At 58.5% G+C, this 24366-nt stretch overlaps 1 protein-coding gene across 9 annotated transcripts in view; it reads left to right on the top strand.

Moving 5' to 3' along the window:
- Positions 1-24366, top strand: part of OBSL1 (obscurin like cytoskeletal adaptor 1) — a 54769-nt gene that overhangs the window by 17357 nt on the left and 13046 nt on the right. For 3 of the 9 annotated variants that reach the window (XM_065560409.1, XM_065560410.1, XM_065560413.1), the window contains exons 8-16: positions 120-392; positions 7548-7820; positions 9273-9614; positions 13829-14104; positions 14752-15024; positions 16083-16358; positions 16797-17072; positions 19575-19850; positions 22581-22883. In XM_065560409.1, coding sequence (XP_065416481.1) covers positions 120-392; positions 7548-7820; positions 9273-9614; positions 13829-14104; positions 14752-15024; positions 16083-16358; positions 16797-17072; positions 19575-19850; positions 22581-22883 — 2568 coding nt within the window. The remainder of the gene's footprint in view (positions 1-119; positions 393-7547; positions 7821-9272; positions 9615-13828; positions 14105-14751; positions 15025-16082; positions 16359-16796; positions 17073-19574; positions 19851-22580; positions 22884-24366) is intronic. The other 6 variants (XM_065560412.1, XM_065560411.1, XM_065560415.1 and 3 more) reach the window with 6 other exon arrangements.

Here is a 24366-nt window from a genome sequence, read left to right as displayed (position 1 = left end):
TGTAATCATGGGCAATAACCTCCCAGTCCTGAGGAATGGGTGGGGCGGCTGGCTGTGAGTGATCCAGCCCAGCCCAGCCGGCAGCCTCTGTGCTGAGCCTGTCCTGTCTCCCCGCCCAGAGCCGCCTGTGAGGATCGTCAGCTCTAACGAGGACGCCGCACACACCTACCTGGCCTCGGAGCGCGTGGTGCTGGCGTGCGAGCTGTCCCGTGCCGACGGCCCGGTGCAGTGGTACAAGGATGGGGTGGAGGTGGAGGAGGGCGAGCACCTGCTCCTGGAGCACAAGGGGCCCCATCGCAGGCTCGTCATCCCCTCGGCTCGGCCGCAGGACACAGGGGAGTTTGTGTGCGACGCGGGCGGCGACTCCGTCTTCTACAACATCTCGGTGACAGGTCAGTGGATCCCAGTTCACTGGCACAGGTGCTGTGGGTCTCTGTGCATCTGTCTATAGCTCTGTCGTTGCAGTGTCCACACGCTCAGCCCCTTTGCTCTCTGTCCCTTGGTCTGTCCAGCTCTTTCCCCTCTTTGCACTTTGTTGTTCTGCTCTCATCCTCCCTGGACACAGCATCTCTTGTCCTCACTCCCCTCCTGTTCCATCCGAAAGCTCCTAGTTACACACACACATTCCCTCCCCATCATCTGTCTTCTGCTGCAGCTTCACTATCTGGGAGCTGAGATTAGCTGGAGGGGCCCATCAGTAGCGGGTGAGGCTGGGGATTCGGGGCCTGGGCTTGCCAGCTCTGCTCACACTGAGAGAGATCACTGGAGGGAAAACATTTTATTGCTCTTTGCTCTGATTTACTCCATTGCTATTAGTCGGACCCCTGGGACTTGCAATCCCGCCTCTCCAGCCAGCGGTTAACAGAGCGCTCTGTGGTGAGGGGACTGGGCTGAGGTCTTGCTTCTGTACAGGGAGGTGATGGGAGCCTGCTGCCCTCTGTAAGATAAGCAGAGGGTGGTCTGGCCACGCAGTGGATGGGGGACCAGTGAGAAAGGACCAGGTGGTGCTTTCGGTGATCAGTAGATTGTGCTGGTTAGGTCCTATGACGGTGTCCCCGGAATAGATATGTGGACAGAGTTGGCACCGGGGCCATTTAAGGATCTGGGGCAAATTCTGTCAAGGACAGTACTTGGTCCTGCTGTGAAGGCAATGGATTCAATGATCTTTCAAAGTCCGTTCTAGTTCTATTTTATTTATTTGGTAACCCTCAGTGGGGTCAGAGGATAATGGCCTGTAGAATGTGGTGTTAGAGAGTTGTCTAGCAGCCTCTCGTTCATATTCCAACCTATTCATGATGGTGCCAGCACCTCCTTTGTCAGCCTTTTAAACCAGTAGGAGAACACTTCAATCTCCTTGGTCACTCAATAACAGACCTAAAAGTGGCAATTCTTCAACAAAAAAACTTCAAAAACAGACTCCAAACTGCAGAACTGGAATTAATTTGCAAACTGGACACCATCACATTAGGCCTGAATAAAGACTGGGGTTGGTTGGGTCATTACAAAACCTAAACCTAATTTCCCCAATACTAATTTCCCCCTACTGTTACTCACACCTTCTTGTCAACTGTTTGAAATGGGCCACTTTCATTACCACTACAAAAGTTATTTTTCCTCCCTGGGTATCCTACTGTTAATTGAATTGTCTCGTTAGACTGACCTCTCACTTGGTAAATCAACTCCCATCTTCTGTTCTAACACACAAAGCACAGGCTGATCACTTGTGGGTGTCCCAGCCAAATTCCACAGGGAGCGGGAGGAGCAGCTCCTTGCACTCCTATGGGCAACGTGCAGGGGAAAAGCTGAGTGGGGAGGGGGCAGGGAGGCTTGACCCTCAGTGACACACGCTGGGGGTCTCATGCTGCCCGGACTAAAACATCCTTGGAATGACTAAATATTCTAGATGACAATTTCCTAACTCAAAACGTGCTGTATCCACCACGGGGGACTTCCATGTTAGACCTTGTTGTGACAGAGACACTGATCACAGAATTAAAAATTGGTGACATTTTAGGTAGAAGTGATCATGACTTGATTGCACTTGTTATGTGTGTCACGGAGTCCCCGGGCGATGCTCTGGGACTGCTCCCCACAAAGCCAGTCAGGACTTTGGGGAGCCTCCTCTCCCTCGGAGCAGACTGTCTTCAGGGCAAGAAGCTCACACGGCTTCACCTCCTGGGTCTGACCTTGGAGCATTCAGCATATGCCCCTCCGTGCGCTTCCCACAACGAGTCCATCCAGGCGGGGTCCTGGGGGAGCCAGAGTGTCCTGCACACACCCCCACTTCGCAGTCAGACGTGACTCTCAGCCAGCCAGTAAAACAGAGGTTTATTAGATGACAGGAACATGGTCTAAAACAGAGCTTGTAGGTCCAGAGAACCGGATCCCTCAGCCAGGTCCATTCTGGGGCCCGGTGAGGCAGACACCCTCATCTGCCCTCACTCCTAGTCCCCAGCCAGCTCCAAACTGAAACCCCCGCCAGTCCCTCCTCCTCTGCGCTGTTCCTTTCCCGAGCCAGGAGGTCACCTGACCTCTTTGTTCTCCCACATCTTTAGCATCCCCTTGCAGGGGAGAAGGACCTGGCCATTAGTTGCTAGACGACAGAGGGTCGGCCAGAAACTGAGGCACCCACACATTCAGAGGAAACATTAAGAACAGTCCCACTTCGTCACAATGTGCAAACAGAATAAAGTCCAAACCAGTCACATATCTACTTGGTGCTTTAAAAGGGCCCATTACAGAAAGCTGAAAACAAATGGGAGCCAAATCAACTGGGAGATTTAAACAGAAAAATGTAAATAATCATTGGGAATTGTTTAAGAATGTGACCTCTCTAGGTCCCTTCCAGCCCTATGTTTCTGTGAGTCTCTGATTTTACTAGATGCCCAAAAAGCCACAATCCAGAAAGTTGGCTACAGTGGTTAAAAAAACAACCTGGCTTAGAGGGGAAGTGAAAGTAGCTATAAAAAATTATATATATAAGCTAGGATTGCATCGGAAGAAGAGAGGTTTTTTACCCACAAAAGCTTATGCCCAAATAAATCTGTTAGTCTTTAAGGTGCCACCAGACTCCTTGTTTTTATATATAAGCTAGGATTTTCAGAACATTGATAAGGGAAGCAACAAGACAAAAGGAAAAATCTATGGCCAGCAGAAGGACAATAAGAAGGAGGTTTTTTAAAGTATATTAGGAACAAAAGGAAGCCTAACAATGCTATTGCTCCATTATTAGATAGAAGTGATAGAATAGTCAGTAATAATGCAGATGAGGCAGAAATGTTCAATAAATATTTCTGTTCTGTATTTGGGAAAATAACTGATGATGGAGTCATATCATATGATAATGACACTCTTTCTATTGCACTAGTATCTCAGGAGGATGTGAAACAGCAGCTACTAAAGCCAGACATTTTAAAATCAGCAGGTCCAGATAATTTTCATTCAAGAGTTTTAAAAGAGCTGGCTGAGGAGCTCTCTGGACCGCTAATGTTGATTTTCAATAACTGTTGGAACACTGGGACGTTCCAAAGGACTGGCAGAAAGCTAACGTTGTGCCATTATTGTAAAAGGGTCAGTGGGATGACCCAGGTAATTATAGGCCTGTCAGCCTGACTTTGATCCTGGACAACATAATAGAATGGCTGGTATGGGGCACAGATTCTAAGGCCAGAAGGGACCACTGTGATCCTGTAGTCTGATCTCCTGTATAGCATAGGCCATAAGACTGCCCTGAAGTAATTCCGGTTTGAACTAGAGCAGAGCTTTTAGAAAACATTCAGTCTTGATTTAAACATTTCCAGTGATGGAGAATCCACCAGAGCTCTTGGTAAGTTGTTCCAATAATTAATTATCCTGAAGTGTGGTTGATAAAGGTAATAGTGTTGATGTAATATACTTAGACTTCTGTATGGCACTTGACTTGGTACTGCACAAGATTTTGAATAAGAAACTAGAACAATATAAATTCAACATGACCGATATTCAGTGGATTAAAGACTGGTTCACCGTTAAAGTCTCAAACAGTAACTGTAAGCGAGGAATCATCACTGAGCATGTGTGTTTCTAGTGGGGCCCTGCAGGGACTGTTTCTTGGCCCTACACAATTTAACTTTTATCAGTGACCTGGAAGAAAACAAAATTATAAAATTTGCAGATGACACAAAAAATTGGGGGCAGGTACATCACAGAGTCCTAGAACTGGAAGGGACCTCGAGAGGTTGTCTAGTCTAGTGCCCTGCACTCGTGGCAGGACTAAGGATTATCTAGACCATCCCTGACAGGTGTTTGCCCAACCTGCTCTTAAAAATCTCCAGTGATGGAGATTCCACAGCCTCCCTAGGCCATTTATTCCAGTGTTTAACCACTCTGACAGTTAGGAAGTTTTTCCTAATGTCCAACCTAAACCGCCCTTGCTGCAATTTAAGCCCATTGCTTCTTGTCCTATCCTCAGAGATTAAGAAAAACAATTTTTCTTCCTCCTCCTTGTAACAACCTTTTACATACTTGAAAACTGTTATCATGTCCCCTCTCAGTCTCTCTTTTCCAGACTAAACAAACCCAATTTTTTCCATCTTCCCTCCTGGGCATGTTTTCTAGACTTTTAATCATTTTTGTTGCTCTCCCTGGACTCTCTCCAATTTGTCCACATCCTTCCTGAAATGTGGCGCCCAGAACTGGACACAATACTCCAGTTGAGGCCTAACCAAAGCGGAGTAGAGTGGAAGAATTACTTCTTGTGTCTTGCTTACAACATTCCTACTAATACAGCCCAGAATGACGTTCGATTTTTTTTCAACAGCATTACACTGTTGACTCATATTGAGTTTGTGATCCACTATGACCCCCAGATCCCTTTCTGCAGTACTCCTTCCTAGGCAGTCATTGCCCATTTTGGATGTGTGTAACTGATTGTTCCTTCCTAAATACAGTACTTTGCATTTGTCCTTATTGAATTTCATCCTATTGACTTCAGACCATTTCTCCAGTTTGTCCAGATCATTTTGAATTTTAATCCTATCCTCCAAAGCACTTGCAACCCCTCCCAGCTTGGTATCGTCCGCAAACTTCGTAAGTGTACTCTGTATGCCATTATGTAAATCATTGATGAAAATATTGAACAGAACCGGACCCAGAACTGATCCCTGCGGGACCCCACTCATTATATCCTTCCAGCATGTCCTTCCACTGATAACTAGTCTCTGGGAACGGTTTTCCAACCACTTTTGCACCCACCTTATAGAAGCTCCATCTAGGTTGGATTTCCCTAGTTTGTTTATGAGAAGGTCATGCGAGACAGTATCAAAAGCTTTACTAAAGTCAAGATATACCACGTCTACTGCTTCCACCCTATCCACAAGGCTGGTTACCCTGCCAAAGGAAGCTCTCAGGTTGGTTTGACACGATTTGTTCTTGACAAATCCAGGCTGACTGTTACTTATCACCTTATTATCTTCTAGACTTTGCAAATTGATTGCTTAATGATTTGTCCCATTATCTTTCCGGGTACAGAAGTTAAGCTGACTGGTCTGTAATTCCCTGGGTTGTCCTTATTTCCCTTTTTATAGATGGGCACTATATTTGCCCTTTTCCAGTCTTCTGGAATCTCTCCTGTCTTCCATGACTTCTCAAAGATCATTGCTAATGGCTCAGATATCTTCTCAGTCAGCTCCTTGAGTTTTCTAGGATGCATTTTGTGTCGAACTGGGACTGTTCTTACTGTGGTCTGTGAATGCTGACAGGGGAGTGTGGCTAGGATAGTCTGCATTGGGGGATGGGAGACTGCCTGACGGAGAATACCTGAGCATGTAACCTGAGAACCCAGGAAGGGATTAGAGGCCAGATGACACCTTTGCCCGGAAAACTGAACAAAGGCTGTGGGAGGGGTTGCTGAAGGCAGAGTTTCAGGAGCTGGCTGGTGGAAAGGCTGGGAGGCAGACAGGGCTCTGACCTCCCAAGGAGGCTGTGGGGTCCTGGGACCCCAAGATGGACCTAACTGGGGGGGATCCAGTTGTCTGTGCCTGCAAGACCTGTCTTGGACTGTGTTCCTGTCGTCTAAATAAACCTTCTGCTTTACTGGCTGGCTGAGAGTCATGGTGAATCGCAGGAAGCCGGGGGTGCAGGGCCTTGTGTCCCCCCACACTCCGTGACACATTTACTCTAATTTGTCCAAGTAATTTTTAACTTGTTCTTTCCCTATTTTAGCCTCTTCTGATCCTACCTCATTTTCACTGGCATTCACTACGTTAGACGTCCAATCACCACCAACCTTCATGGTGAAAATGGAAACAAAGAAGTCATTAAGCACCTCTGCCATTTCCACTTTTCCTGTTATTGTCTTTCCTCCCTCATTGAGTAATGGGCCTACCCTGTCCTTGGTCTTCCTCTTGCTTCTATTGTATTTGTAGAATGTTTTCTTGTTACCCTTTATGTCTCTAGCTAGTTTGATCTCGTTTTGTGCCTCGGCCTTTCTAATTTTGTCCCTACATACTTGTGTTATTTGTTTATATTCATCCTTTGTAATTTGACCTAGTTCACTTTTTGTAGGACTCTTTTTTGATTTTTAGATTGCTGAAGATCTCCTGGTTCAGCCAGGCTGGTCTCTTGCCATACTTCCTAACTTTCCTACGCAGGGGGATAGTTTGCTCTTGTGCCCTTAATAATGTCTCTTTGAAAAACTGCCAAATGTCTTCTATTGTTTTTCCCCATAGACTTGCTTCCCATGGGCTCTTACCTACCAACTTACTGAGTTTGTTAAAGTCTGCCTTCTTGAAATCCATTGTCTTTATTTTGCTGTTCTCCCTCCTATCATTCCTTAGAATCATGGACTCTATCATTTCATGATCACTTTCACCCAAGCTGCCTTCCACTTTCGAATAATGCAGAGGATATGTCACTGATGGAGAGCGATCTGGATCGCTTGGTACACTGGGCTCAGGCAAACAACGTATAAATGTGTTGGGCATATGTACAATGGCAGGACTCTACCCTGGGAAGCAGGGACTCTGAGAAGAACTAGGGGGTCTTGATGGGTAATCACCTGAACATGAACTCCCAGTGCGATGCGGTGGCCAAAAGGGTTAATGCGATCCTGGGATGCATAAACGAGAATCTCAAGTAAGAGCAGAGAGGTTATTTTATCTCTGTATTTGGCACTGGTGCAGCCGGTGCTGTAACCCTGCCCCCAGTTCTGGTGTTCACAGTTCAAGGGGGATGTTGATAAATGGGAGAGAGTTCAGAGAAAAGCCACAAGAATTAATAACTGCCATCACTGGCAAGTTTTAAATCAAGGTTGGATGCTTTTCTAACAGATCTGCCCTGGTTCAACCAGGAATTAATTCAGGGGAGACCGATGGCCTGTGTGACATGGGGGCAGAGCAGATGATCACAGTGGCCCCTTCTGCTTTATAACCTATCAATTGCATAAAGGATTCAACTTCATTTCCAGTCCCAAACTCTGGGGTCCGGTGGTGGGCTGCTGCAAGGACTCAACAAAATTTGTAGATCAATTACATACATCTCTTCTGAGCCCATCCTGTCTCCCTGCCCAGAACCGCCTGTGAGGATCGTCAGCTCTAACGAGGACGCCGCACACACCTACCTGGCCTCGGAGCGTGTGGTGCTGGCGTGTGAGCTGTCCCATGCCAACGGCCCGGTGCAGTGGTACAAGGATGGGGTGGAGGTGGAGGAGGGCGAGCACCTGCTCCTGGAGTGCGAGGGGCCCCATCACAGGCTCATCATCCCCTCGGCCCGGCTGCCGGACACGGGGGAGTTTGTGTGCGACGCGGGCGGCGACTCCGTCTTCTACAACATCACAGTGACAGGTCGGTGACATCCCTGGTCCCTGGCGGGTGGGTCAGCAGAGCTCCCCCATTACCCAGCTGGCAGGTCAGTGACACCCCTGGTTCCCCAGCGGGTGGGTCAGCAGAGCTCCCCCATTACCCAGCTGGCAGGTCAATCACACCCCTGGTCCCTGGCGGGTGGGTCAGCAGAGCTCCCCCGTTACCCCAGATGGCAGGTCAATGATACCCCTGATCTCCCGGCAGGTGAGTCAGCAGCGCTCCCCCGTTACCCCAGCTGGCAGGTCGGTGACACCCCGATCCCCCGGCGGGTGGGTCAGCAGAGCTCCCCCGTTACCCCAGCTGGCAGGTCGGTGACACCCCGATCCCCCGGCGGGTGGGTCAGCAGAGCTCCCCCGTTACCCCAGCTGGCAGGTCGGTGACGCCCCTGGTCCCTGGCGGGTGGGTCAGCAGAGCTCCCCCGTTACCCCAGCTGGCAGGTCAGTGACACCCCTGATCCCTGGCGGGTGGGTCAGCAGGGCTCCCCCATTACCCCAGCTGGCAGGTCGGTGATACCCCTAGTCCCTGGCGGGTGGGTCAGCAGCGCTCCCCCGTTACCCCAGCTGGCAGGTCGGTGACACCTCTGATCCCCCGGTGGGTGGGTCAGCAGCGCTCCCCTGTTACCCCAGCTGGCAGGTCGGTGATACACCTGGTCCCTGGCGGGTGGGTCAGCAGGGCTCCCCCATTACCCCAGCTGGCAGGTCGGTGATACCCCTAGTCCCTGGCGGGTGGGTCAGCAGAGCTCCCCTGTTACCCCAGCTGGCAGGTCAGTCACACCCCTGGTCCCTGGCGGGTGGGTCAGCAGCGCTCCCCCGTTACCCCAGCTGGCAGGTCGGTGACACCTCTGATCCCCCGGTGGGTGGGTCAGCAGGACTCCCCTGATGATTTCTTTCTGGTTGTATTTAGTGGGCCAAAGCTTTGGGTCTCGTAAGGAAGATGTTGGTCATTGGGGTCAGCACTGACTGCAAAGGGATAGAGTCCCCCGTACAGAGCCCCCACCCCGCTCCCTCCAGCACAGCGCCCCCTCATGCTGCACAGGGGCACTGGGGCCAGCGCTGACTGCCAGGGGAGAGCGCCCCCTACTGACATCCTGCCCCACTCCCTGCATCACAGGCCCCTAGCGTTGCACTGGGGCATTGGGGCCAGCGCTGACTGCCAGGGGAGAGCGCCCCCTGCTGAACCCCTGCCCCCTCCCTGCAGCCCATGGGTTGTCCCTTGCAGCCTCCCCTCCGTGAATTGCTCTAGCCCGGTGTGGGGTTGGCGAGGTCGGTCCGCAGGAAGGCCTGAGACCACAGGGGCGTGTCCTGTTGGTCCTGGGTGGGATGGTGCTGTCTTGTGGGAAGAGGGTCAGGTGTGACAGAGCCATGGGGAGCGACACCCTCTCTGATGTCCTGGAGGGGCTGGGCTCTCATCTCTCCTCCCTGTGTTGGGGAATAGGCGGGCGGCTGTCTGTGAGTGACCCAGCCTGCAGCCTCTCTTCTGAGCCCAGCTTGTCTCCCCGCCCAGAGCCGCCCGTGAGGATCGTCAGCTCTAACGAGGACGCCGCCCACACCTACCTGGCCTTGGAGCGCGTGGTGCTGGCGTGCGAGCTGTCCCGTGCCGACGGCCCGGTGCAGTGGTACAAGGACGGGGTGGAGGTGGAGGAGGGCGAGCACCTGCTCCTGGAGCACGAGGGGCCCCATCACAGGCTCGTCATCCCCTCGGCCCGGCCGCAGGACACGGGGGAGTTTGTGTGCGACGCGGGCGGCGACTCCGTCTTCTACAACATCTCGGTGACAGGTCAGTGTCGGCTCCTCCCAGCCCTGGCTGCCCCACTGAGCCGTCCCCCCTTTTCATCACTGCTCCCGCCCCCCCCCGGTAGTGCCAGCAGCCCCCGTCATGGCCCAGGCCCCCCTCAGCTCGGTGTGTTACAGACACAGGTCACAGGCAGTGCCTCCCAAAGGGGCTCACAGGTCGAGTACGAGCCAGGAGACGGCTGGACGGACGGGGGAGCACATGGAAGCATGGGCAGCATGATGGGCAGTGGCCGTTGCTCACCAGAAGCCTAGCCATCGGCATGTTGTTTGCAGGCATCCCGGCAAAGGAGAGTCTGGAGAGGGTGGATAATGAGGTCGCCTTGCGGCTGTTTCTGGGAGCACTGCCCAGGCGGGGGGGGGGGCAGCCGGGGAGGAAGCACAAAGGGGCTTGTTTGCAAATGTAACTGGTGGGCAGTGGAGGCACCATGTGCCGATCGGAGGGAAGTGTCGACAGCCAGTGAAAGGGAGGTGGGGACAGGCCAAGAAGCGCCTTGGAAGTGAGACAAGCAGCTTCCGTTTGGTGTGATGGAGAAGGAGGAGCCAGAGGAGAGAATCAAAGCGGGGGGATATGGCCCCAGTGACAGGCCAGGAAAATGACGGTGGCAGCAGCAGGTGAGTGGGGCAGGACGCAGTCGTCAGGGCCGGAGAGCAGGTTGTTGCAGTGACAGCGAGATAAGAGGATGAAGCCTGGACACGAGGGTTAGCTGTGTGGGTGGGTAGGAGAGGCCATATTCTAGAGCCGCTATCCAGGCAGAATCAGCCGGATTTGGACACGGGTTTCTCTCGAGGGCCTCACGTCCCGGCTAAGGCGAAGCTGAGGCCAAGCTACGGGCCTGGATGCCTCCCACAGAGATTGAGAAGTAAGGCAGCAGGAGGGCTTGGGGCATGAAGAACCCATTGTAACTATGTTGGATTCGAGCTGAGGGCTAGACATCCCCCGGGAGAGGTCAGATCCCACGCTGAGATCTTAGTTTGGAAGGAAGTACTCGGCTGGGGAGTGGGAGGAGGGGCTGTGAGCTGTCACAGGGGGGCGGAATTTGTGTTTGCAGATGAACCTAGAGACCCGGTGGGGACCAAGGCCAGAGCCCTGTGGAACTCCCCCAAGAAGCTGGAGGGGGTGTGACACTTTCGGGGTTACTGCTCACAGCGCAAGGGAGCCCACTGGGGGAAACTTGCCCCAAACGACCGCTGCTGGCTACATGAGCGCCCCCCTCCGGGCTCCGTGAGCCCCGCTCTTCCCTCCGCAGGCCAGCCATTCGCACCCCCAGCCCTTGGCCCCCTGAGTAAGGCCTTGGGCAGCGCAGAGAGAACCTGTCACTAAATCTCTGGAGATTGTTACCCCCTGAGCTTGGCACAGGTCCTTCCAGCCTGTCTGTGCTCCCCACTGCGCACTGCCCCCAGTGCCCAGGCCTCCACTCCTGGCCCCCAGAATGCACAGATTCACTGCCTCTGTGCAAGCAGGGCCCCCGTTCACTACCTCCCCTCTCTTCAGCCCTGTCCTCAGCACCCAGCACTTGGCCGGGGCTGCAGTAAAACCAAACAAGGGTTTTGACAAAGCTGCAGAGAGATTCAGACAGAAGCCAAGAGACGGGCTGGAAACACCCGGCTACAGACCAAAGAAAAACACAACCCGCCATAGGCACCGACTCCAGGGGTGCTCCGGGGCTGGAGCACCCACGGGGAAAAATGGTGGGTGCTGAGCACCCACCGGCAGCCACCCTATCAGCACCTCCCCCCAGCACCTCCCGGTGGGCCCTGCCGATCAGCATCTCCCCCTCCCTCCCCGCACCTCCCGCCCACCGCGATCAGCTGGAGGCTCTGGGGGGGGAAGGGGGAGGAGCGAGGGTGCTCGAGGGCGGTGATGGAACAGGGCAGGAAGAGGTGGGGGGGGCAGGAAGAGGTGGGGGGGCAGGGAGAGGTGGGGTGGGTGCAGGAAGAGATGGGGTAGGGCTTGGGTCAGAGCCAGGGATCCAGCACCCCCCGGAGCCTGTACTACTTGTTAGAAAGTTGGAATTGTAAAAGGTTCAGAAAAGGGCAACAAAAATGATTAGGGGTGTGGAACGGCTGCCGTATGAGGAGAGATTAATAAGACTGGGACTTTTCAGCTTGGAAAAGAGATGACTAAGGGGGGGATATGAGAGAGGTCTATAAAGTCATGACTGGTGTGGAGAAAGTAAATAAGGAAGTGTTATTTGTGCCTTCTCATAACACAAGAACTAGGGGTCACCAAATGAAATAGGCAGCAGATTTAAAACAAAAAAAAGGAAGTATTTCTTCACACAATGCACAGTCAATCTGTGGAACTCCTTGCCAGAGGATGTTGTGAAAGCCAAGATTATAACAGAGTTCAAAAAAGAACTAGATAAGTTCATGGAGGATAGGTCCATCCATCCTATTAGCCAGGCTGTGCAGGGATGCTGTCCCTAGCCTCAGTTTGCCAGAAGCTGGGAATGGGCGACAGGGGATGGATCACTGTTCTGTTCATTCCCTCTGGGGCACCTGGCACTGGCCACTGTTGGCAGACAGGACACTGGGCTAGATGGACCTTTGGTCTGACCCAGTGTGGCCATTTTTATGTTCTTAAGCTCCTTTCCTGTCTGAGAAGGTGTTTCTCACCCACTGGCTCATCAGGCCAGCGCTGGGCCAGTCCAGAGAGTTGGGGTCCACATTTTTCATGAGACACTCCCACTGGCAGAGCATACAGTCTTGTGCCTTCTTTCTCCGCATGGCCCCCCTGTTCCAGGTCTTTTTCTTGGGCTCTTTAGTGCTGTGTGACGGCCCAAGACCACACCTTGTCTGGCCTGTAAACTCTTGGCTGGGCTTGGGGGAAAGGTGTCAATTGTTCTCACTCCGAGCTCTGAGAACCTCCCCGCCCCAGGGACTGTCTGGCCTCCAGCAGCTTTGGAACACATAGTCTGCAGTGCATAACTCTGGGAATACTTTCCATCCATCCAGCCCGCAATAGCTGTGGCTGCCAGCAAGGTCTTAGCCCATCTGGGCACAGACTCAGAACTGTGCAACCCCTGGCTGTTGCCTGGGTCTGGAGGCTCCTCCAAAGGAGCAGTTGGAGGGGGAGGAGGAGACCCAGAGAGGCCAGAATCAGGGAAGCCAAGAGGAGGAGCATGGCCGGCTGTGTGAAGGTGGCTGACAGGTCTGGGAGGATGAGGATGGAGGGCTGGTCCTGAGCCTTGGTTAGAAGGGGTCACTAGAGACTTGGGCGACAGCAGTTTCTGTGGCGTGCCGGGCGTGGGAGCTGGGCTGCAGGGTCTGGGACGGAGCAGGAGGAGAGGAACTCCAGTGTGTGCAGGGAGCTTGGGGAGGAAGGGAGATGGGGCGATAGTCGGAGAGGCAAGTGGGGCAGGGGGGTGTTTAAGATGGGAGCGATTGGCACTTTGTGTTGTGAGGGGAAGAGCCAGAGGAGAGTGAGAAGCGGAGGGGGGTTCAGGGAGACCAGGAGATGGGATTGGATGGGGTCCTGGGCACAAGTGGAGGGGTCAGAGGAGGAGAGCAGAGACTCTGTATGACTGGGGAGGAGGAGGGAGAGTTGTGGGAGGGGCAGGCGAGCTGAGGGGAGGGGGAAGGGCAGGTCACATTTCGCCAGCTTTCTCTTGGTAGAAATTGGCAAGATCCTCTGGTCACATGGCGAATGCTTCCCTCCAGGCTCCCCCCAGGTCACTGCCCCCTCCTGCTCTGCAGCTCCCAGACACCCTGCAACCCCTGCTAGACACAGACGCTGGGCGGATCCTCACCTGTCTCCTCACTAGGGTGAATAGGGACAGTCCCAATTTTGGATTTTTTTTCTTATATAGGCTCCTATTACCCCTGTCCTGGTTTTTCACATTTGCTGTCTGGTCCCCCTACTCCTCACTCTTCAGCCCCCTCCCTCCAGGCCTCCCTGCCCGGCTCTGCCCCCTCCCTCCTGGCCGGCCCACATGCTCCTTCCCCAGTTCCCTACTTTCTGCCCCCGACTCCAGCCAGTCTGTCAAACCACCACCTCCTCTCCTCGGTTCACCATGTGACTGCTCCACCCTCGGCTGCTTGTCCCCTCCAGCCTGGGAGTGCGGCCCGCAGCAATGTCACCCCACCCGCAGTGCTCCTACGGCCTGAGGCTGTGAGCTCCGTGGGGCTGGGACCGCGGCCTGCTCTGCCTCTGAGGGTGCTGCCGCACTCGCGGTGATAAAGAACCTGGTCTCTCAGCCCCGCAGGTGCGCATCGCCCCGGTGCCCGAGGCCCAGCGCCGCCCGGAGCTCCTGGCAGGGCTGCCCCTGCTCCTGGAGTGCGAGGTCTCCACGCCCGACGCCCCTGTGCGCTGGCTCAAGGACGGGGAGGCTGTGCCCTCGGACGACGTCGTTGCCCTGCAGGCAGAGGGCTGCGCCAGGAGGCTGTTTATCCGCTCTGCCCGCCCCTCAGACTCCGGGACGTACACGTGTGACGCGGGCGAGGATGCGCTGAGCTTCACGGTGACCGTGACCGGTGAGCTGGGGACTGGGCTATGGTCCCCTCCCTGGGAGCAGGGTTAACACCCACAGGCAGCGCTGGGGGGCCTGGGCCTGACATTCAGGTAGGAAGCCGGGGTCTCTGCCCTGAGGTGCTGCCTGGCCAGTCACTCTGTGGGGCTGATCCTGTATCCAACGCTGCCTTTGCCTTCGACCCCAGTGAAGCGTCTGGGCTCGACGGTGCATTACCAGAGCTGGCACTTGTCAGACCCAGCAGGGCCTGGGCTCTGACTCCTGGTCCCTGTGCGGCCAGCGGGGGACCAGCCTGCTGCCCAGCCAGCCCCTGCGGACACAGCTCTGCTTTGAAGGTAAATGAAGATCCTCAGAGTCCTGAGCCCTGGCTCTCCCTGCCCCGGGGGTGACTGCAGGGAGCTGGGCCCTAGGGAGAGAAACAGCAGCTCCCCCCGACACGGAGAATGCAAGCGACTCTGCGGCTCCATCTAACGCAGAATGAGCCACATCCCCACCTGAGTCTAGGCTCCGCATCTCCCCCAGACAGCTGCCCCCGGGGTCACTTCCTCACCCTCTTCCTGGGCATCCTGCCTTGGAGAATAGGCGGGGCGGCTGCTGGGAGTGACCCAGCCGGCAGCCTCTCTGCTGAGCCCGTCCTGTCTCCCCGCCCAGAGCCGCCCGTGAGGATCGTCAGCTCTAACGAGGACGCCGCCCACACCTACCTGGCCTCGGAGCACGTGGTGCTGGCGTGCGAGCTGTCCCGTGCCGACGGCCCGGTGCAGTGGTACAAGGACGGGGTGGAGGTGGAGGAGGGCGAGCACCTGCTCCTGGAGTGCGAGGGGCCCCATCACAGGCTCGTCATCCCCTCGGCTCGGCCGCAGGACACGGGGGAGTTTGTGTGCGACGCGGGCGGCGACTCTGTCTTCTACAACATCACGGTAACAGGTCGGTGATGTCCCCTGGCCTCCCGGCGGGTGGGTCATCAGCGCTTCCCCCCGTTACCCCAGCTGGCAGGTCAGTGACACCCCTGGTCCCTGGGGGGAGATGACAGGTGGGCCGGGCTCTCACCAGCACCTGGCCCTCAGGGGAAAGCCTGGCCCCCCTGTCAGCAACCGGACCTTGGCCATGAGGGCAGAGCCCGGCCCCCCTGTCAGCCCCCAGCCCCTGGCCTGAGGGGAGACCACTGTGCCCCTGTCCATGCCCAGCCCCTGGCCCCGAGGGGAGAGCCCGGCCCCCTGTCTATGCCCAGCCCCTGGCCCTGAGGGGAGAGCCTGGCCCCCTGTCAGCCCCCAGCCCCTGGTCCCGAGGGGAGAGCCCTGCGCCCCTGTCAGTGCCCAGCCCCTGGCCCCGAGGGGAGAGCCCGGCCCCCCTGTCAGCGCCCGGCCCCTGGCCAGAGGGGAGAGCCCAGCCCCCCTGTCAGTGCCCGGCCCCTGGCCAGAGGGGAGAGCCCAGCCCCCCTGTCAGTGCCCGGCCCCTGGCCAGAGGGGAGAGCCCTACGCCCCTGTCAGAGCCCAGCCCCTGGCCCCGAGGGGAGAGCCCTATGCCCCTGTCAGCGCCCAGCCCCTGGCCTGAGGGGAGAGCCCGGCCCCCCGTCAGCCCCCAGCCCCTGGTCCCGAGGGGAGAGCCCGGCCCCCCTGTCAGCGCCCAGCCCCTGGCCCCGAGGGGAGAGCCTGGCCCCCTGTCTGTGCCCAGCCCGCGATGCCCCTGGAAGAACTGGGGTCTGGGTCTGACAGAGGCTGTGATACCTGAGCTCCATGGGCGGCTGTTTCCCCACATGTAGCACAAGACTGGCAGAGACTTTTCCTAACGACCATCAGGCTGCAGCCCCAGCCCCCACCCAGATCCCCCAGAGCACTGGGGAGCCCAGGCCTCCTGATGGACACGGGCAGTGGCCGGGGGTCTCGCAGGCTGGGGTTGGGTAGAGCAGACCCCCTGCCCTGCAGCGGGTAGAGATTGGGTCTCCCTGAGCCCATCGTGTCCCTTCCGTTCGATGTGCCCAACAGAGCCCCCAGTGAGGATCCTGCGCCCCCAGGAGCGTTCCCTGGAGCTGCAGGCTCTGGTGCTGCAGCGCCTGGAGCTGAGGTGTGAGCTGTCTAGAGCAGATGCCCAGGTGTGCTGGTTCAAGGACGGGCTGGAGGTGGATGAGACAGAGAACCTGCTGCTGCGGGCAGAGGGGGCCCAGCGCTGGCTGATTGTCCCGCAGGCCCGGGCCGAGGATGCTGGCGAGTACATCTGTGAGACAAGGGACGAGTCCGTTTCCTTTGACGTCAGGGTGTCAGGTGAGCGTGGGGGGCCAGGTAACGTGGGGCACAGCCTCCTTGTCTCTGTGACATCTGCTCTGTGACCGTCGTCGATAAAGTGAGCAAAGCTCTTCCCCCGCTCCGGGTCCGTCTCCCTCTCTCGGCTGCACTTGGTGTCTCCTGGGTTCCCGCTCTGCTTATGGTCACGGAGTAGCTGGGGAGAGTGGGCCGTACGTTTGCCGGTGGTGAGTATCTGCTGGCATGACCACTCCGTGTCATACATGTGCCCCGAGGCACAGCCTCAGTCCCCAGGAGCCATCCCGTGATCTGCTCCCTCCGGCGCATACACCCGCCATTGCTCTTTCGTGGCCTGAAAGGAGAAATTGGCTATGCCGGAGATTGATTCAAACCAACAGGGCAGGGTGGGGGCAGCATTGTCCCCTGGCTGCCTGGGCCAGCGCTGTCCTCTCCTTTCAGAGCCCCCGGTGAAGATCTTGCAGCCGCGGCGAGCTCCCCCCACCCTGAAGGCCATCATGGGGGAGACGGTGACTCTGGCCTGCGAACTCTCGCGCGGGAACGTGCCGGTGCAGTGGGTTAAGGATGGCACCAGGCTGGAGGCTGGCGGCAGCCTGATCCTGGAGGAGGAGGGTGCCCATCGGCGGCTGGTCATCCCTGCGGCTGGAGTGGAGCATTCTGGGAAGTACGTCTGCGATGCGGCTGATGACACCAGGACGTTTACTGTCCAAGTCTGTGGTGAGTGAGAGGCTGGGGAGGGCCCAGAGACCTGAGTAGCTGCCTTGGGGTGGGCTGGTGACGCCCCAGCGAGCAGGGCGGTGCTGGGGGAAGCGAGTTCTCAGCAGCGTGAGTTGGACCTAGAACTGGCCCCTGGGTGGGGGCATTGGCACTGCAGGAGGTGTCTTTGCAGCCAGATTTGGGCTACAAAGTGATGTCCCCACAACCCTCTCTTGCCCCAGGCCGAGTCTGTTGCCCCCCGCCTCACGCTGCCCCCTGAGAACCAGACCTGAGTCCCATGCGCAGGCCTTGGCCTGCCTGTCGCTGCCTGTGTGGCAGTCCGCATGCACCGGGGCACTGGTGCTCATGTGGGCTCTGCCCGTCTGCTCTGTTTCCAGTGGCTAGTCTGTCCAGGGACAGTTGCTGTGTCTGCGCATTCAGGCTCAGGGCTTGCGCCCCGGCATAGGCCCCACTGGGTGCGCTTGGAGAGCCATGGTGAGTCTGTGCGGGGGTCAGCAACGGGGTGGGGAAGGTGTCACGGACCCATAGGATGGGGGTCATGTCCCCCGTGTGGGGACAGGCTTTGGGAGGCCCCGTCAGCGGGCCATGCCCCCAAAGGGTCTCACTCCGCCTCCAGGGAAAGCCACGCGGCGTCACTGCCTCCTGAGGCTGGACCCTGGGCAGCGAGTCCCACGGAGACAGACCCTGAGGGAGAGTTGTACCATCTATGGCGGAGTCACAGGTCCGATGCTCTGGAACTGCTCAGTACAAAGCGAGCAGGACTCTGGGGAGCGACTCCCCTCAGGGCACGCAGCTTCTTGGGACTGACCTCGGCGCATTCAGCCCCCTGTTCACACCATACACTTCCCCTAGGCGGGTCCACCTGGACGGGACCCCTGGGGAAGCCAGAGGGGCCCTGCACCCCAAGTCCGCAGTCAGCCGGTAAAACAGACGGGTTATTAGTCGACAGGATCACAGTGTAGACCAGATCTTGTTAGCACAGAAATCAGTGACTTTCAGCCAAGTCCCTCTTGGGGGGACCCCGGACTGGACGCCCTGGACTCCCCACTCTCTGAGTCCCATATAGCAGACTGCCCAGCTTCCAGCGACCCGACCTCCGACACACCCATTGCCCCACCTCCTGAGCTTTGTCTCACTCCCCAGGCAAAGTGTCATCTGGTTGTACACCCTTCTGGGTCTCAGATTATGAAGGACATCGTCCATCGCTTATGTGCAGGCAGCCAGAGCCATCTCACCTGTCCCCAAGGGTCTCAGCAGAAGTCACATACCCTTATTCCCACCACCTAGGCATTGGCGCAATACGCCGGGAAACTGAGGCACACAGAGTATTATGCAAAACAGTAAGACTCACATAGGCTCACATACAACATAATAAGGAGGAAAAACCCACTTTGTCACACCATCTTAGGGGTCAGCGCCCCCTCCGCCAGCGTCTGCAGGGTCACACAGGCAGCGCGGGCCGACAGGCGGGTTATTAGTCACCTGACCCAGCACAGGGAGCCCTCGGGAAGCCCAGAGCCCAAAGCCCCGTCCCTCTGTCACGCCGACTGACCTCCTCAGTCAGACTCCGCAGTGTACCTCCCACTGCTTCCTGCAGCCAACACACCTCCCCCCCAGCCCTTTGTTCCCGAGCGGGGGATGCGGCTCAGCCCCCTGCCCAGAGGTGGGGGGTGCAGATCTCTCTGGGTCGCTGGTTGCTGGGCATCGGTGTCTGGGCAGCTGGATTTGCCATTGTCTTCTCCAGAGCTCCATTGATGTGGGACCTCAGGTCCCAGACAGCTGGGAGCCCGTCACACCTGTCTCTTCCCCTGCTCCCAATAGAATCAATGCAGCATATAGGGGAAACTGAGGCAGACACCGACTTGATAAAAATAGTACAGCCAATTCCCACTTGGGCACAGCAGGCCAGTGGTGCAGTGCCCGGCTCGCCAGGCTGAGTTTCCCAAGCTGGCTGTGCCAGTTTCTGTCTCCTTGGCAGTCCCTGCAGGTGCCAGAGCCCTGGCCGCTGCGCTGGTTGTCTCCTCCCAACAGGAAATCGAGGGGTGTGACATGAAACAGGCTAGTCGCAGGCCCCTTCTGTCGGGATGCTCAGGGGCCAGTTGGGCCCACCCTGGTCCCGGGGGACCTGCGCTAGCCTGACCATGCGCTCAGAGCAGGCCAAGTCCTGGGCCTGTGGCGGAGCTCCCAGGCTGGAGTGGAGCAGGTCCCCTCTAGTCTGGTGCCCGTCTCTGACAGCGACCAGCCCCAGCACTTCCGGGGAAGGTACAACAGCCCTGCAATGAGGGCTGGGCCCAGGGGAATCGCCTTCCTATCCCCAACACTGGCGCAGGGGGTTCAGCGCCCTTGTATGTCACGCAGTGTCATGGGGGCTCTTGTCACTGTTGTCCATGCAAATATCGAATCCTTCTGGTGCCTGCTGTGCTCCTGGCCGCAGTGAAACCTTGTGGCAGGGAGTTCCATAGGCTGGTTAATCGTAGCTGCTGTTTGTCTTGGTTCTGCCAGACCCTCCTGTGACGATCCTGGGGCGGGGTGAGCTGCAGACACACCGCCGCTGCCTGGCCGCGGAGGACCTGGTGCTGGAGGTGACGCTCTCCCATGCCCACGGAGAGCTGAAGTGGTACAAGGATGGTGAGAAGTTGCAGGACACGGGGCGCGTGCGTCTGGAGGAAGATGGGGCGCGGCGCGCACTGGTCATTCTGGGCATGGAGAGCAAGGACGCGGGGGAGTATCTGTGTGACAGCCATGACGACAGCCTCATCTTCTGTGTTGCCGTGGAAGGTACGGCTGAGCTGCCGCTGCCGCTGACTTCCTGTCTGGCGGGGGGCGAGGGCCCTGCCTGGCATTGGGGAGCAATGCAGGAGCCGGGCACAGGGCCGGCTCCAGGCACCAGCCTGGCAAGCAGGGGCTTGGGGCGGCCACTCTGGAGAGGGGCGGCACGTCCAGCTACTCAACGGCAATTCGGCAGTCGGTCCCTCACTCCCGCTCGGAGCGAAGGACCTTCCGCCGAATTGCCGCTGCAGATCACGACCGCAGCTTTTGGAGGGGGCTGCTTGGGGCGGCAAAAACCCTGGAGCTGGCCCTGGCCGGGCAGCTCCTCTGGAGGGACAGGCCCTTTGCTGCCGGGCCCCACAGAATGAGGGTGTGAGGAGCCTTATTCAACGGGCTAATGGGGTCTGTGATGGGGGTGAGCAGGGCAATAGGAAGGTGGGTGATGACACTACATGACTTAGGCTAGTTAAAATCAGAGGGGACTGAGGAAGGAGAGAGGGCCCAGGCAGGCGAGGGAGGGGGCAGAGGGCCCAGGCAAGCAGGCGAGGGAGGGGGCAGAGGGCCCAGCCAGGCAGGCGGGGGAGGGGGCAGAGGGCCCAGGCAGGCAGGCGGGGGAGGGGGCAGAGGGCCCAGGCAGGCAGGCGAGGGAGGGGGCAGAGGGCCCAGGCAGGCAGGCGGGGGAGGGGGCAGAGGGCCCAGGCAGGCAGGCGAGGGAGGGGGCAGAGGGCCCAGCCAGGCAGGCGGGGGAGGGGGCAGAGGGCCCAGGCAGGCAGGCGAGGGAGGGGGCAGAGGGCCCAGCCAGGCAGGCGGGGGAGGGGGCAGAGGGCCCAGGCAGGCGAGGGAGGGGGCAGAGGGCCCAGCCAGGCAGGGGAGCGGGCTGCAGTGGGGGCAGGTGAAGTACAGTGTGGGCAATGCCGGGAGCACGCACTGGAAGGAGTAATCTGGACCCTCACGCTCTGCCCTGGGCTCTGAACTCCCTGTGACCCCTCAGGGGAGAGCCCTGGGCAGCCCCGTGCACCCCGCTTGATGCACAGCAGTGGGCGAAGAGTAACCCCAGCTGCGGCCGCGCATGGACAGCGTCTGCTGCGATTGCACTGGGAGGCTGAGCCGGAGGTGCAGTTCCAGGCTCTGGTCTCCCGGCTTCAGAAAGGGTCTGGTGGGGTCCCGGGTGGGGGAAGGGGCCTGGGCGAGCTTCCGTATAAAGAGACTGCAGAGGCTGGGGCAGTTCGGTTTAGAGGAGCCCCATACCGGAGGCTGACGAGGTGTGTCTCTAGGAGCGGCACAGAGAGGGGGATTGGGCGTGGCTGGTTGCCCCTCCCTTAACAGCAGAACACGGGGAGCTCAGTGAAATGGGAAGGCAGTGTAGTTAATAGCGGCAGCAGGAAATGCTGTTGTATTTTAGACAATACACACGTAACCTGTGGAACTCCCTGCCACATGGTATGCTTGAGGCCAAGAGGTCAGTGGGATTCAGAGAGCAGTAGTGTTCTCTGAATCCTGGGAACATCCCATTATATGAACTATAATAGCCCTGAAAGGGCTGTCAGCCCATGTGCCCCATCCTAGCCCTAGTGCAGGGGTGGGCAAACTATGGCCTGTACGGCGTTTTAATCCGGCTCTCGAGCTCCTGCTGGGGAGCGGGGTCCGGGGCCCCCAGAAGCAGCGACATGGTCTCCTCCAGTTCCTATGTGTAGGGGCAGCCAGGGGACTCCGCTCTGCATGCTGGCCCAATCCGAAGCACCGCTCCTGAAGCTCTCATTGGCTGTGAACTGCGGCCAATGGGAGCTGCAGGGGTGGTGCCTGCGGACAGGGCAGGATGCAGAATCACCTGGCTGCGAATCCGTGTAGGAGCTGGAGAAGGGACATCCTGCTGCTTACAGGAGCTGCTTGAGGTAAGCCCCGCCCGGAGCCTGCACCTCTGAGCTTCCCCCTGTGCCCCAACCCCCTGCCCCAGCCCGGAGGTGGAGAGAGAATCTAACTCCAGGCCGGTTATTCCAGAACAGGCCACTAGAGGGCTACGGGGCTAGACTGGCCTGATCCGGGGCAGGTGCTGTCAGCCCAGGACCTCTGGGCAGCGGGACACTGGGAGGTCACAGCCGTGGGGCTGCGGGGGTCATAGGCTGGTGTGGGTGTGTCGGGTGTTTATAGGCAGCCCTGGTGTGTGGGGGATGGGGGGTTATAGAGGCAGCCCTGGGGGGTATTTACCAGGATTGGGAGGGTATAGGCAGCCCTGCGTGGGACAGTTATAGGAAACCTCTTTTCCAGATGTGAAGGTCTCTCCCAGCTGGGACTTCCCCCTGCAGCCCATGGAGAAGCCCCTCTCCCTGTGCTCTGGAGCGGGGCTCTGACCCCAGCCTGCTGTCTCAGGCCCAGCTGGGATCGTCCCGGGGACCTTCTGGAGCGGAGTGGGGGAGCTCAGCTGAGGCAGGGGATGTGCCTCCCCGCCGGCTGGTACTTGGCCAAAGTCTCTCCCTGGCCTGCCTGGAGTTTGTGGCTGTTACTTCCGTCTGTCAGCCACCTGTCTAGCGTACAGTCTGCCTGTCTGTGTCAGTCGGCCCCTCCGGAGCACAGCTGGTACGTCTGTCGGTACAGGCAGTGCTGTCTGTCAGGCCGTCTGGCACACAGTCCATGTGCCAGCCGGTCCAGCATGCACGCAGTGGGTCGCTCTGGCTGCTGCACACCATTCTCTGTGGGGTGTGAGGCGCGCCTGACCCCGAGCCTGGCCTCTGCCCCATGCAGTGACGCTACCTCTCTCTGACTCCCCAGAGCCCCCTGTGTGCATTGTGAGGAGCAAGGGGGGCCGGGAGCAGCAGTGCCTGGCGGCCGGCGATGACCTGGTGGTGGCCTGCGAGGTGTCACGGCCCAGCGCTGCCGTCCGCTGGCTCAGGGATGGCCAGGAGCTGGTGGCCAGCGAACGAGTCCGGATCGAGGACCGGGGAGCTCTCAGGCAGCTGACCATCCTCGGGGCCCGGCCCAGCGACTCTGGCTCCTACGTTTGTGACGCTGTTGGTGACCGAATGGTGACGACCGTGGAGGTGGCAGGTGAGCCGGCAGGGGGCATTGTACATGCCAGCTAGGTGGGCTGGGCGGACGAGGAGCAGAGCAGGGCCGCTGGGGGTCAGTCCCTGGAGGGGAAAGCCCCTGGGGCTGCCCCGTGCTGCAGGCAGTGGGGTGAGGTGCAGTGAGGGTGCTGTCCCCTGGCAGCCAGCGCAGTGTACAGGGATTGGCATGGTGGCTCAGGCTACTTGTGATCCCCGAGCTCTCTCCCTCGTGTCCTCGCCAGATTCTGTTTCCAGAGAATCCATCGTGCCTCCCCCAGGCTTTGCAGGATGCAGGATCCTTCAGCACTTCTGGTCCTAACCTCTGGGGTTGTTGCAGAGCAGCTGCTGCGTCCCAATCCAGAGGTGGCTGCATATCAGTGCTGGGTGAGGGATGCCTCTCTCTGCCTCCTGAATGAAAGGCCTCTTTACACAGGACCGTCCCTCTGTTCTCTGGACTCCCCCCTCCGGACCACATGCTGCCTGCGCCTCGTCTTACTGGACCTGGGGTTTGGGCTGGGAGCCCCGGCCCCATGGCAAATGTCCCCCCATGCCTCCCCTCGATGTGGATTCGGAGGCTCCCCATACACACGGCAGGGGGGCTCTGGGGATCGGGGGAACCTGTGGGGTGCGGGAACCTGTTCGGGGTTTGCGGGAGCCATGCGCAGGTCCCAGCCGCTTGCTCCCAGCAGTCAGAGGAGCAAGGCAGCGCCCGTGGAGCAGCCGGAGCCCTGCGGGGCTGGTTACATTTCACCTTGGCCGGCTCCCAGGCATCTCTCCTGCTGCTGCCAGGGCCTGAGCTGGGCCTTTAGCAGCTGGGGCAAAGGGCTGTGTGTGAGGTGTCCCCACTCCCTGGGCAGGGCTGGGGCTGCAGACACTGTCCTGGCCTCTGATGGCGGCTGAGCCCTGGCAGTGCAGGAGGGCTGCGGGGCTGCCCCAATCCCTGCCAGCGGGCGCATGGGGGAGACGAGGAGTGAGAGGGGCTGGCTTGGCTGGATGCACCCTGCTGCCTTGCCATGCCCAGCCCGGGCCTCTGGCCTCCTCAGCACTTGCTGCCCAGCCCGCAGTAGCCCCACGGCCTGCTCCAGTTTGTGTTAGACACGCCTGGATGGAGGATTCCCGGCCTCCTGCCCTGTGTCACCAGCAGGACCAGTGCAGACACCGCAGCTGTCACTGGGATACCTCCGAGCTCCCTCCCCTCCAGCACCCCTGCCCCACTCCCCACAGCCAGTGACCCCTACCCCACTCCCCACAGCGCCCCCTGCTGGGAGAGGCTGGGCTGGAGTAGCCGGGAACCACCCCCTCCCCCCTCAACCAGTGACCCCTACCCCGCTCCCCACAGCGCCCCCTGCTGGGAGAGGCCGGGATGGAGTACCAGGAACCACCCCCTCCCCCCACAGCTAGTGACCCCCTACCCCGTTCCCCACAGTGCCCCCTGCTGGGAGAGGCCAGGCTGGAGTAGCCGGGAACCACCCCCTCCCCCCACA

The sequence above is a fragment of the Chrysemys picta genome, chromosome 11 (genome assembly GCF_011386835.1).
Source record: "Chrysemys picta bellii isolate R12L10 chromosome 11, ASM1138683v2, whole genome shotgun sequence".
Taxonomy (NCBI): Eukaryota; Metazoa; Chordata; order Testudines; family Emydidae; genus Chrysemys; species Chrysemys picta.
This window is presented reverse-complemented; position numbering and strand designations above follow the sequence as displayed.